This window comes from Doryrhamphus excisus, linkage group LG8 (assembly GCF_037039965.1).
Source record: "Doryrhamphus excisus strain RoL-2023G ecotype Guam linkage group LG8, RoL_Dexc_Guam_v1.1, whole genome shotgun sequence".
NCBI lineage: Eukaryota > Metazoa > Chordata > Actinopteri > Syngnathiformes > Syngnathidae > Doryrhamphus > Doryrhamphus excisus.
Window position 1 is genome coordinate 4,450,346 of NC_136364.1, and position 13,526 is coordinate 4,463,871.

The window sequence follows — 13,526 nt, forward strand, 5'->3', positions numbered from 1 at the left end:
AAGAATGTTCCTTTTTTTCCCGTTTTTTTACTTGCTGATCTTAAAGTACTTCCTGCGGTGGCTGTCTCCTGAATGTACCATTACAGTGACACCTAGAGCCCTGTGTGGAATACTACATGTCTGAATGCCTTACATTTGTATTTTATTAATTTAGCCATTTTTATTCATGAAAATAATCAATTTAGTTCCTGTTTCTGTCGTCTCTCCCTGTCCTTTATCTGCCTATGTGCCTCTGCCACAAACATGAAATATTATTCTAACTTGGGTATTTTTTTTTAGGGATTTTCGGCAAAAATGAGCATGGCCTACAAATTCTACACATAACCTAAAAAAGATACTGTACGGATGCAGTTTTGTTTAAATATTAATTCTTTATAATCTCTTGATTATTTCGTATATTTGAATTAAATAGAGAACCAATAATAAGTCTACAGACATTTTCTAATGTATTAAATGAGCACGTATCTCCAAGCCTAAAAAAGTAAGGCAGGGTAATGTACGGCGAGTGGCCGGCACCCCAAATGTTTATACTGTTTATACTGTATAAAAACCTCATTGGCTGCAAGATAAACACAAATATAGCACTTTATGCAAATACATTAGAGAGCATTTGCAAGGCTTTAGGTCAACCAATAACCAATCAGTGTCAGATTAACATTAGCTACGGCCATTAGCGAGATGTATTTAATAAGCGAGAAGGGGGCGGGGGTGTCGTGGTAATGGGCGTGAGGAGACGGGACAAATGAACAGTACCTGCAGGGGTGAAGGTGAAGGACTGAACTGCAAAACAAGAAGACAGAGAGGTTGCGTTAAAAGCTTGCAGAGGTAAGCGGTGCTTTAGGTGAAGGGGTGATGATGATGATGATGATGATGATGAGGGGTCTGCACACCGGTGGGACCGGATCGGTGCTGCGTTTCAGTCAATTTTCTAATCAAACTCTAGTGGGTTTCCCTCCTCGATGTGCAGAGCCAAAGCCGGGAAAGCAGCCAGCTGAGCGAGCACAGACGAGAAGCGACAAACCAAAGAAAAGTCACAAACATGAATGAAGCAGACAAACTTGCTGAAGCCTCAAATTGGGTTCCTTTTTTTTTTTTTTTTTTCTTCTTCTTCTCCTGTCAGTTTGCTCTCCTGCTTTGTAATTAAATCATGCAGCCTTGGTAGCACATATGGACTTGAGGGGGGCTGAGGTCATCCAATGAGGGTCATCGTGTGGGAGGAGACATGTTGGACTAATTCCATCTCGAGGAGGCCCGGCTGCCCACTCAGCTTGACCACCTTGATCTATTAACCAACACAGTCGGTGGACTTGTGGAGCCCTTTGGAAACGATCATGTATTCTGAATATTAACCCGTTTTGCTTATCTAAAAGGAATTAAACATCAGCGGTCCAACCTGCATAGTTGCTCAGACCCTTCCTCTTCTTCCTCCTCCAGTACAGCCAGATGCTGAAGCCCATGAGGATGACCCAGCAGGCGCCCCCGATGCCGGCGATGAACGCGGGCTGCTTCACCACGTCAGTGATCTGCTCTGTGATGCTATTGTTACGGTTGCCATGGATGATCACGTCCTGGAATGGCTTACCTACGGAAGCAGTGAGGATGCAAATAAAGTCAATGGGATGCATTCATTAGCTCCAATATAGGAGAAGTATTAAAAATGGGTTTGATTGATTATCGTGATTGGAGTCATGGCCGTCATGAATCAAAAGTGAACACAATATCTTACATTTAGAGTAGGGGTCTCAAACACGTGGCCCGCGGGCCACATGTGGCCCGCAGGACACTAGTTTGAGGCCCCCTCCTTGATATGAAAGTTTAATGTTAGTGCGGCCCGTGCAAGTTTGATATGGATGCTGTATGGTATCATGTACCCAGAAAAAATTATTAAATTAAATTAAATAATTATTACGTTTGATTAATGTTCATGTTAAAGGTTAAATAACTGTTAATAGTTATCCTCCCTATCCGTGTGGAAGTGGTAAGTTTTTGGCTATTTAAGTTTAAAGGAAATAACTAAATGGAGGCTACCGTTTAGGTCGCTAGCTCTCTAGTTTGCGAGTTAGCATGTGTCTCAAGACCCTGCAGTTGCGCAATATGTTGTAAATAAAAAGAGTATAAATGTGACTATAGTCGTGTTTTGTCATGTCTACAGGGCTCTAATAATGCTTTGTTCATTTTAATCTGAAAAAAAATAATTTGTCTACCCACCAACTATATGTGGTTTCTTAAGTTTTTATTATTTGCCGTTTTATTATTATTATTATATTTATTTATTACTGATTGATTTTTTTTATTCTTGATTTGTTTATTTATTTTTTTTAGAAAAAATAAAAATTAAGATATTTGAGAGCAGTGGAACGTTTTATCAGAGCTTTTCTTGTAGAAAATCGGAACCAAAGCGAAGTTTATTCATTTTTCTATTTTTAATAAATGCGTCCCGGTCTCACCCAGACCCTAGCTCCAGTGGCCCCCATGTAAATTGAGTTTGAGACCCCTGATTTAGAGTGTGCAACAAAGAGCTCCCATTTTATGCCACTGTTCCTACATTTGCTGTAGATATTGGGCAAGAGGCGGGGCTGAGAGATCAGTCAAATTTAAGCGTACTATTCTGGATTCTTTTTTAGGTTTGCCTGTAATGACATGTGACACCAAAGACTCCGTAAATAAAAAGTTTGATGCCTGCACACAAAGAATTTCGAGTTCTTATACTTAGATATGGTTCAAGAATACGGGAGGAGAATTTTAAGGCTTTTTTAGGACTGCTTGTAATTAGACCGTAGGAAGAGCAAAGGGATACTCTTGTTTCTTACATTAGAAGGTGTACCTCATGTGACGGCTGTTGTGGGTGGAACTAAGCATTTCTTTAGAGCAAAGATATTGACCAAGAGACCGGAAGGATGTGCAGTGAAATATAATACACGGACAAAAAAAAAAAAAAAAATGAACAAAGCTTATAACAAACCCCCCAGGTGAGCAGACTGTTTGCCAAGCTCAGCCTCTAATTCACTCCATTGCGGGTAAAACACACCATGTGAAATGAAAGGAGAGGATATAGCGTATTGATCTGCTCTGGCATCTCACACACACTGGCTTGACACTTTTTATGGAGTTTGCAAAGACTCAAACAAAGGTTGCAACGCAGTGTCTGCAACACATATAAACAGAAGTCTGCACAATAAACACTAACCGCTGCAATGTCAGGATTGTCAGCAGGCTTTGTGTCGCATGGCAGATTACGGTCGTGACACCGGGGAAATCATTTATGGAGCACATAAGAAAATATTTTCCAAAAAAAATAAAAATTTCTGGGCGACACAGTGGTCGAGTGGTTAGCGCGCAGGCCTCACAGCTAGGAGACCCGAGTTCAAGTCCACCCTCGGCCTCGGCCATCTCCATGTTGCATGTTTCCTCCCACATTCCAAAAACATGCTAGGTTAATTGGCGACTCCAAATTGTCCATAGGTATGAATGTGAGTGTGAATGGTTGTTTGTCTATATGTGCCCTGTGATTGGCTGGCCACCAGTCCAGGGTGTACCCCGCCTCTCGCCCAGCTGGGATAGGCTCCAGCACCGCCTGCGACCCTCATGACAAAAAAGCGGTAGAAAATGAATTCATTAATTTTTGTTTTGGGCGGCACGGCGGTCAAGTGGTTAGCGCGCAGACCTCACAGTTAAATTCCACCATCGGCCATTTCTGTGTGGAGTTTGCATGTTCTCCCTGTGCATGCGTGGGTTTTCTCCGGGTACTCCGGTTTCCTCCCACATTCCAAAAACATGCTAGGTTAATTGGCGACTCCAAATTGTCCATAGGTATGAATGTGAGTGTGAATGGTTGTTTGTCTATATGTGCCCTGTGATTGGCTGGCCACCAGTCCAGGGTGTACCCCGCCTCTTGCCCAAAGACAGCTGGGATAGGCTCCAGCACCCTCGCAACCCTTGTGAGGAAAAAGCGGTAGAAAATGAATGAATGGATTCTGGGCGGCACGGCGGGCGAGTGGTTAGCGCGCAGGCCTCACAGCTAGGAGACCCAAGTTCAAGTCCACCCTCGGCCATCTCTGTGTGGAGTTTGCATGTTCTCCCCGTGCATGTGTGGGTTTTCTCCGAGTACTTCGGTTTCCTCCCACATTCCAGAAACGTGTACCCCGCCTCTCGCCCAAAAACAGCTGGGATAGGCTCCAGCACCCCCGTGACCCTCGTGAGAAAAAAGCGGTAGAAAATGAATGAATTAATTTTTGTTCTGGGCGGCATGGCGGGCGAGTGGTTAGCGCGCAGGCCTCACAGCTAGGAGACCCGAGTTCAAGAAAAAATCGGTAGAAAATGAATGAATGAATTTTTGTTCTTACCAATGACAATGGACTGGGGTTCACTCTTGACTCCCACACCTGCACTGGTGCTGGCGGCCACTTCCACTCGGTAGATCACACCCACTTGCAGCCCGCCCACCACCACAGAACGTATTGCCGCATCTACCGTCTTATTCACGTGGAAACGCGTCTCATTCCCCAGGCACCAGATCTGTACCACAGAAGAAGAAGAATAAAGTCAAAGCAGCAGTAATAGTGCGCCTTTGACGAGCCGCAAACAAACCTTGTACTCTTGAATGATGCCGTTCTGGTGGTCCGGTGGAGGCGGGTCCCAGGAGATGCTGATAGAAGTGCTGTTTTGGTTTCCCACGGTGAGGACCGTTACCTGCTGAGGAGGCGCGCTGGGGGCTGCGAACAGGCAAGGAATGCAAGCGTTGGAAAAGAACATCTCAATATGCTAGTGGCTCATAAATATGTAGTCTGACACTCTTTCTCTGCTATTCTTCGGGGATTGCACGTGTGGCTGCAGGCTGTCTCATTAGATCGGGATTTACATGTAGACGAGGCAATAGACGATCTGGAACGTTTGCTTCTGACGTTAATATGTCATCCTGGTTTGTTTCCACAAAGACCACTGCTGCTGTCGTTTTTTTTGACTAACAGAGCTACAAGTCCAGACAAGTATGCAGTAGTGAAAGTAAGAGATATTCTGTGATGACGCACGTGCAGATGAAAATAAGTCACTATTCAAGTAGTTTGAAGCCATGAAAATAACCATGCATTTGGTACGAGCTCCATGATGTTATGCATGGAGGAGTGTAGCGTGCAGAAGGTAAGGGAAACTTTAACACATACAAGTTTAAATATGAAAACTGGAAATGATTCATGGTCCATGGTTCATGGACTGGTGGCCAGCCAATCACAGGGCACATATAGACAAAAAATATACTACACATGGAAATGCATGCAGAGCCTTCATCCTGACAGTCAAGACTCAAGAGGACGTTTGTAAACAGACCAATTGGTGTGCCTTCACAGAAAGAAATGCGGCTGTTTAATACAGTTGAGAAGGCAGAATTTCAAGAAATGCTGCAAATGTTATACAGTAGGCGGCACGGCGGTGTAGTGGTTAGCGCGCAGACCTCACAGCTAGGAGACCAGGGTTCAATTCCACCCTCTGCCATCTCTGTGTGGAGTTTGCATGATCTCCCCGTGCATGCGTGGGTTTTCTCCGGGTACTCCGGTTTCCTCCCACATTCCAAAAACATGCTAGGTTAATTGGTGACTCCAAATTGTCCATAGGTATGAATGTGAGTGTGAATGGTTGTTTGTCTATATGTGCCCTGTGATTGGCTGGCCACCAGTCCAGGGTGTACCCCGCCTCACGCCCGAAGACAGCTGGGATAGGCTCCAGCACCCCCGCAACCCTTGTGAGAAAAAATGAATGAATGAATGTTCCATAACTTTGTAGAGTGAAAGATTACATATTGCATTATTATGATATTATTATATATTATAATGGCGTTAGTGGTATATTCATTCATTCTCTACCGCTCATCCTCGCGGGGGGTGTTGGAGCCTATTCCAGATGTCTTCGGACATTCTAGGAAATGTAAAACTGAAATTGAAATTATTTCAAAACTTTTCAAAAACTTTTCCTGCTTTTTTTTGTTGGGAACTTATATTTTCTTCAAACTTACCCATGTTTTAATGCAAATTACCAAAGAACGGAAGAAAGTAGAAACAAGCTTTTTTTCGTGATTAAAGATGAGAGTCTTAAAACTGAAATTGAAATGATTTCAAAACAATTGAAATGTATCTTTTCAAAAACTTTTCCTACTTTTTTTTTGTTGGGAACTTATATTTTCTTCAAACTTACCTATGTTTTAATGCAGATTACCAAAGAACGGAAGAAAGTAGAAACAATTTTTTTTTTCGTGATTAAAGATGAGAGTCTAATCTTTCAATTGGTAGGTTCCATGTTTATATAACCATAGAACACAATATTCTGTGTGCCTCCAAAAAACAATGAAAATCATCTAAAATCCCTTGCCAACTTTCACATGTTTACATCTCTATCTATTCAAGTTTGAACCATATAGGATATGTTCAAAATCTGCAAACCAAATTTCCTCGTGGAAAAAGTCACAAAGCACCCCTAGAACCGTAGAACCGGTGTTTACTCCACAAAACATGTCTTAAACGCTAGCGGGATTTTGCGCTCTAGAATACTGACAAGAGTTTTGCATCTGGATGAAAGTTCACTGATTGATTTCAGAGGTGACATATGTGTTTCGTCTTTGAACGCTCTTGTTCTTTGTTATTTGTCCGACTCCTACAAAGAAAGAAAAATAAATAACACTTGGTGTGGCGGAAGGATAAGTATTAAAAATAATGTTTTCTCATTTCCGCAGGGGGTGGAAGGAGAGCCGTGCCACAGTAGAATACTGACAGGTCAATTACTCGCATGCCGCCGCTCCCTCACCTCGCCTCCATCCAAAATGGCACTTGTCACCCTGTAAATCTCTGCTCATCCCTCAGCACAACCAGCCGCGTCGGCCTCCGGGGAAGCGGAAGCTGCCTGGCACGGATGGAAGATGAATGGGCCCCGTGATGAACCCACCACCTTAGCCAGATTAGAAACAATCTACCCGGGGGAGAATCGGATCAAACGGCGTGCTTGGGCGCCACATTAAATCCAGGTGACAGAGCGGCGGCTGTGGCAGCAGCCATCATGGGCAATGTCGTTCAAAGTTAATGGTATGAATGATTTAGCGGCTTATTATCATGCATATTTGTGCTAAACAATTCACATTTTTCATTAGGGGCCTCAGAGTGTGTGCTAATAGAGCCATTAGCGGCGTGATGTATGGCGGGCACGAATGTGACCTCCTGTCTCTAATGTCTGCATGCCGCTATGCTGGATAATGAAGAAATACAAACAAATCATAGAAGAGACGCTGGGTGGGCATTCGGTTCTCCGCCTACAAGTGTTCATCAATGCAAAGTCTTAGACACAAGAATCGCTTTGCATAAAAATGGTCTCCAAAGGATCATCTTGGGAAATAAGAGTCAGACGGCACCGTGAGCCATGACTTCCGTTCTTACCCGGACCAAGTGAGACCTAATCTTACAACGAATGACCGCTCATCTGTGTAAATCCATACTCGGGGTGAAATGGCTACTCGTATTAGCTAATGGTCAGTGTAAGTTTTAATCACTCCCAAAACGCGACTTCTCCATTTATCTTTCTGGAAGTCGGATCCTCTCAGAGGAGCCTGCTGCATGTGTGACGGCCTATCAGCTCAAAGCAGCCTCAGGACCAAAATAGAAAGCGCTCAATCCCTCTAAGGGACTCGGATGCAGATAGAGCAAAAGCAGAAAGAGTTATCGGCGTCAGTAATAGTCGGGACACATTGGTTCTGGGGGCCGCCTTGAGGGAAAAAAGGACACGGCTTGGTTCTTTCTTCACTCCACGGTAATGTTGTTGACGTGACGGCAGTTCCACCACAATGGTCTATAGGTTGGCTGGTACCGGAGATATGGTCCCCTTGGAGATTGGGAAAATAAATGAGCCTGTCACCACTCATGTGGACTATCTCTACCGCATTTAAGCCTCAGGATGGAAGAGCATGCTGAAGATGACTTTCAGGTCTTGTATGAGAATACGGCTCTTAATATCGAACACTTTTCCATTGTCCATTCCATTGTCTTTTCCAATGCCTGTCCTAAGTGGTGGAAATCATTTACCACCAAGTCCCACAGTGTGTTCCAAGGGGACCAAACATCAGCACAATAATAGCACATCTATTCTATTCTATTCTATTCTATTCTATTCTATTCTATTCTATTCTATTCTATTCTATTCTATTCTATTCTATTCTATTCTATTCTATTCTATTTTTAGCTGGCTTGATTTTTTTTGGTGAAAACGTAGGAATCAACAAGTCAACAAGAAAAATGAGGAAAAACTGGAAAAATAAAAAAATAGAAAACAAAAAAAAATGAAAGAAATGTGAAAAATGTGAAAAAATGAGAAGAGTAAAATGACAAAAACAAGAAAAATTTTAAAAATAAAAAATGACAAAAGGAGAAAATTTGGAAAAAAGGGTAAAACAAGAAACATGAGAAAAATTTGACATTTAGAAAATTTGAAAATTTTGGAAAGTAAAAAAAATTGAAAAATATGACAAATTTGAAAAAGTGAAAAAAAAACTTTGAAAAATTTGAAAAAATTAACAATTAAAAAATTACTTTTGTAATAGATTACTAAAGTAAACAAATTACAATTGTAATTTGAATACTTATAATAGATTACTCAAGTAATCATATTACAAAAGTTGTAATAGATAACTAAAGTAATCATATTACAAAAGTAATCAAATTACTAATGTAATCAGAGAATCAGAGAATGTTCAGACATTTCACAGCCTTGTTGCTCAGCCATACGGTCACGTAGAAACGTGATTAATGGCTCATATTTTAGACAAACTTCTCAACCCTCTGGCTAATTAGTTTTTTCATTGGATGTTTACTTTTGGTTCCGTCTTCATCAGAAAGAGGTGTGCGCAGGGCCGAACTGAGTTGGATACTCAGTTCTCACTCAGAGCATAGGAGACTGAAAAATAACTTTTGGGCACACCGTTTTTGCTAGCTTGATTTCTTTTGTTGAAAACTTGGGAAAAAATGTCCAAAAATGTCCCTCTCATGGCTGAGATATTGCCTTCTGTGGCCCGTCGAAGCAACGAAAGCCTAAAAATATATATAAAAAACAATATGATACATGGACACTATAGGACTGCCTTGACACTTTTGGGACTTCTTGCTAGATGCTACCATGCTAACTGTTAACATGTTATCATTTCGACTTTTTTGTACATATCTAAATGAAAATACACACATGGCATGATATGTGGACACTATGGAACTGCCTTGGCTCTTTCAGCACTTAGTGCTATCTTGCTAGGTGTCACCATGCTAGCATGTTGTAATTTTGGCTATTTTACTCCAGTTTAAAGACCTATATACACATGACATGATTTAGGAATGCTTTCTCCGCACTCTTGGTGCTAGCATGATATCTGTTAGCATGTTAATATTTTAGCTTTATTCCTCAAATCTAAAGGTTAATACAGACATGGCGTGATAGAGGGATATTGTAGGACTGCCTTGATGGTTTCGTTACACCGTGCCATCTCGCTAGATGCTAGCATGATAACAGTTAGCATGCTTTTTTGCTAAATTCCTCATGTAACGGCTCAGGTTGGTACGGCACGGCACATCAAAATTTCTGCAGGAGTTTTCTAGTATTATATTAGTATTAAAATGGGATTTTGAAGAAACATTTAGCCACATGTTAGCCGAGTGGTTAGCATATAGGCCACACAGTCAGGATATCGAACGACCTGAGTTTGATTATCAGCTTGGGGCATCTCTATGTGGAGTTTGCATGTTTTCCCCGTGCATGAGTGGGTTTTCTCCGGGTACTCCGGTTTTCTCCCACATTCCAAAAACATGCTAGGTTAATTGGCGACTCCATTCACTTGTTTGTATATAATATATAATTCTCATGTGCCATTGGGGATATAAAAGCCCTGCTACTGAATTCCTATATATGACAGACAACATGCATGAGCCTGCAACAAAAGCAAAGGCAAACTAAATGACTGACAGCGCCGATGACTGATGATCACTTCGCAAAGTAGCACAGTGCAATTATGAGTGAGTGTACCACAGCCACAAAACACGTTTGGAAAATCCCCTGCCTTCAGAATATTACCTTAATGAAGACGTGTGCCTTTATATGTTTGGTATATTTACTATTTTTACAAGTAGTATGTCGTTAAATAACTTTTAGGACCTATTCACTCTGCAGAATCTGCACAGGAATTTCATTTCATTCACTGTTTGAGTAAAAGCCCAATGCTGAGTGGTGAAATTGACCGGAAAATTGAGAGTTGATGCTAAGGAAGTTAGCATTTATGGCTTTCTTGTAAGTGGATTAAACACCCCAAATTGACTTCTTCAGTGTTGTTCCGCTGTCGGACGGTGTTCTTACTTACAAAATTACAATTGTGATTGGCAGCTCAGTGGAAGCTAAGATGTACTGTAATACCACCAGGTTCCTCAAGGGGTGATAGTGAGTCTTTGCGGCCGAAAGCAGACAATCGTTTCTCTTGTCATGAGTTCAAATTGCTCTCTTAGGAGCTATTCGCCTTGCAAAAAAGTCATAGGAATCTCATTTGGGTTTACCGTAACTTCATTATTTCCAAGTTTAATTTCGTTTTTGAGTGCTGGAATTTAAATTGACCGGAAAATTGAGTGTTTTACCTTCTGTTGCTACTAAGGAAGTTAGAATTAAATTCTTTCTTGCAATACGGATTACACAATACAACTTTCTAGGAAATGTGAAGCACTAGTTTCTCCTTTGTGAAATCAACTATTATATCCATCTATTATATCCGTTTGTGCAGTTGTGACTTTATTGCATAATTTCCAGCATGGGTCAAAAGAGTAATTTCATGTTAAGATGTGAAAGTATCGTGTCACGGTGCTCTGCGGCCTTGTCAAAGCATGTACGAATCAAACGCACACATCATCTTCAGATGACACCGAGTGTGTGCGGGCTCCAATCACACCTCAGGCCTCACGGCTGCCGGGTGATGGATCAGGAGTCAGGATACACAAACAGCTCCTCGTCGTAAACACCGTGAAAAAGCACATTCGGAAGGTCGGAGCGACAGGCGCAGACATGCATTTTGTCTCCAAAGGATGTGTTTGCCAGTGATATGACAAACGCCAGCCTCGGGGGTCGTGAGTCAGCCGTCATTCTGCTACACAGACAAAGCGCATCGCTTTTCTTCAGCGTCATACCTTCCTCGGTGGTCCTCGCCGTCCTGGACTCGCTGTCCATGCCTTGGAACTCGTTGAAGTAAGGCCGGACTTTGATCTCGTACACGATACCCTTCTTTAGCGATGAGAGGACCACGCTGCGCTCAGAGGGGACCTTGACATCTTGCATCTGCCAGTGTCCTGGAGCAGGTAGTCCTGATGTCTGCCTGAATACAACTCTGTAACCCTGGATGAACTGGGACTGTCGGTCCACCTGCGGGAAGGGAAGATCACATGACTTTTCATTTGTGCATCAGGGGTTTAAGGTTTTGTTTTGTTTTAGTTTTAGTTTAGGCTGCAAAAGTCGCATTAGTAACATTAACATGACTGTAGAATATCACAACGTCCTTGAATGCGTCATCTGAGTGACTTATATTTGTATTTCACTTCATTTAGCAGCTTCCACACACAGAAATCATTCAGTTAGGCAAAAAATATGTAAATTATATGTACATGATCATATTATTTTTTACTAATAATAAGTCATATTCAACCATGAAAGAATACATTTATACATTTTAAGCAAGTAAGCGGCAAAATATTACTGTATTGTGCTGATCATATTGCACATTGCTTCGGGCGAGAGGCGGGGTCCACCCAGGACTGGTGGCCAGCCAATCACAGGACACATATAGACAAACAACCATTCACACTCACATTCATACCTATGGACAATTTGGCCTGCGCGCTAACCACTCGACCACCATGCAGCCAAGACACTATAAGGAATATCAGATACAATTGTGTTGATTTCTGTGTTTCATAATAAGAATGAAGACATTTTCCAGCAAAGAAAAACAGATTTTAGGGTAATGTCATCATAGACGGTACAATTTAATTTAGTCTAATTTAAGCTATGACCAATATACATGTTTTGCAGCAAATACAGTTTTAACTCTGTATGGGTGAATTATGACCTGCTACTTCGTTAAGGTTATGGCCATTGATACCAAAAGCTAACCAGCTGAGTGGCTAACTTGCGACTATATCGGAAACAAAAATTGGAACAAATTCAATTTTTTTGTGTCTGGTATTTTTGATCTCGCTGTGCCCTTGACCTATGACCTAGACCTTGATGCGCTAATGCAGGGGTCTCAAACTCAATTTACCTGGGGGCCACTGGAGCTAAGGTCTGGGCAAGGCTGGGCTGCATCAGGTTTTAAAAAAAAAAAATAAAACGCATTTATTAAAAACAGAAAAATATACAAACTTTTTCAGTGCTTTGGTTCCGATTTTCTACAATAAAAGCTCTGATAAAACATTCCACTGTTCTCAAATATCTTAATTTTTATTTTTCTACACAAAATAAGATCAAGAATAAAGAAAATCAATCAATCAGTAATAAATAAATATAATATTAATTAAACGGCAAATAATTAAAAAATAAGAAACCACATATAGTTGGTGGGTAGACAAATGATTTTTTTCAGATTAAAATGAACAAAGCATTATTAGAGCCCTGTAGACATGACAAAACACGACTATAGTCACATTTATACTCTTTTTATTTACAACATATTGCGCAACTGCAGGGTCTTGAGACACATGCTAACTCGCAAACTAGAGAGCTAGCGACCTAAACGGTAGCCTTCAAGTTATTCCTTTAATCTTAAATAGCCCAAATATTACCACTTCCACACGGATAGGGAGGATAACTATTAACAGTTATTTAACCTTTAACATGAACATTAATCAAACGTAATAATTTTTCTGGGTACATGATACCATACAGCATCCATATCAACACTAACATTAAACTTTCATATCAAGGCAGGGGCCTCAAAGTAGTGTCCTGCGGGCCACATTTGGCCCGCGGCCCGCGTGTTTGAGACCCCTGCTCTAATGTATCCAAAGCATTGAAAACCATAGAACCTGTTTCTGTGCAGACAAATAAAACCAAAGTGATAAAAAGTAATTAGACGCTTTCTGAAGCTTTTCAAGTACGGGTGTATAACAGTAAGGATGTTTTTCTGCTCCCTTGGATTGCTTTCATGACACTTTAGAGGCTGTTACTAATTTAATGGGCCCTTTTATAACCGGCTATAGAACGCTTAGCTTAATGAACACCTTGACATTACCTTAAGAGTTTGCTCCTCTTATTAAAAATCAAAATACATTTCATAAGAGCGCCCTTGAAGGACACATGCGGTATATTCTAAGCTTGCAACGCTGGAATAAGAGTACTACAGCCCCTTGAGGGAGATCCTGCCTATGAGAATGTCACAGAGATGATAAGAGCAAATGTGTGCTGTGATAGCCACCCTGCCACCCCAACCGAAAGACCCCCCCTCGCTCCCTTGGTACACAAGGGCAATGGTGGCATCCTTCATT

At 41.5% G+C, this 13,526-nt stretch overlaps 1 protein-coding gene across 10 annotated transcripts in view; it reads right to left on the reverse strand.

Annotated features, from left to right (window-relative positions):
* Positions 1 to 13,526, reverse strand: part of robo2 (roundabout, axon guidance receptor, homolog 2 (Drosophila)) — a 382,012-nt gene that overhangs the window by 40,081 nt on the left and 328,405 nt on the right. For 7 of the 10 annotated variants that reach the window (XM_078792656.1, XM_078792661.1, XM_078792660.1 and 4 more), the window contains 5 exons: positions 11,178 to 11,409; positions 4,588 to 4,712; positions 4,344 to 4,515; positions 1,394 to 1,582; positions 754 to 780 (listed from right to left, as the gene is read on the reverse strand). In XM_078792656.1, the coding sequence (XP_078648782.1) occupies positions 754 to 780; positions 1,394 to 1,582; positions 4,344 to 4,515; positions 4,588 to 4,712; positions 11,178 to 11,409 (745 nt within the window). The remainder of the gene's footprint in view (positions 1 to 753; positions 781 to 1,393; positions 1,583 to 4,343; positions 4,516 to 4,587; positions 4,713 to 11,177; positions 11,410 to 13,526) is intronic. The other 3 variants (XM_078792663.1, XM_078792662.1, XM_078792658.1) reach the window with 1 other exon arrangement.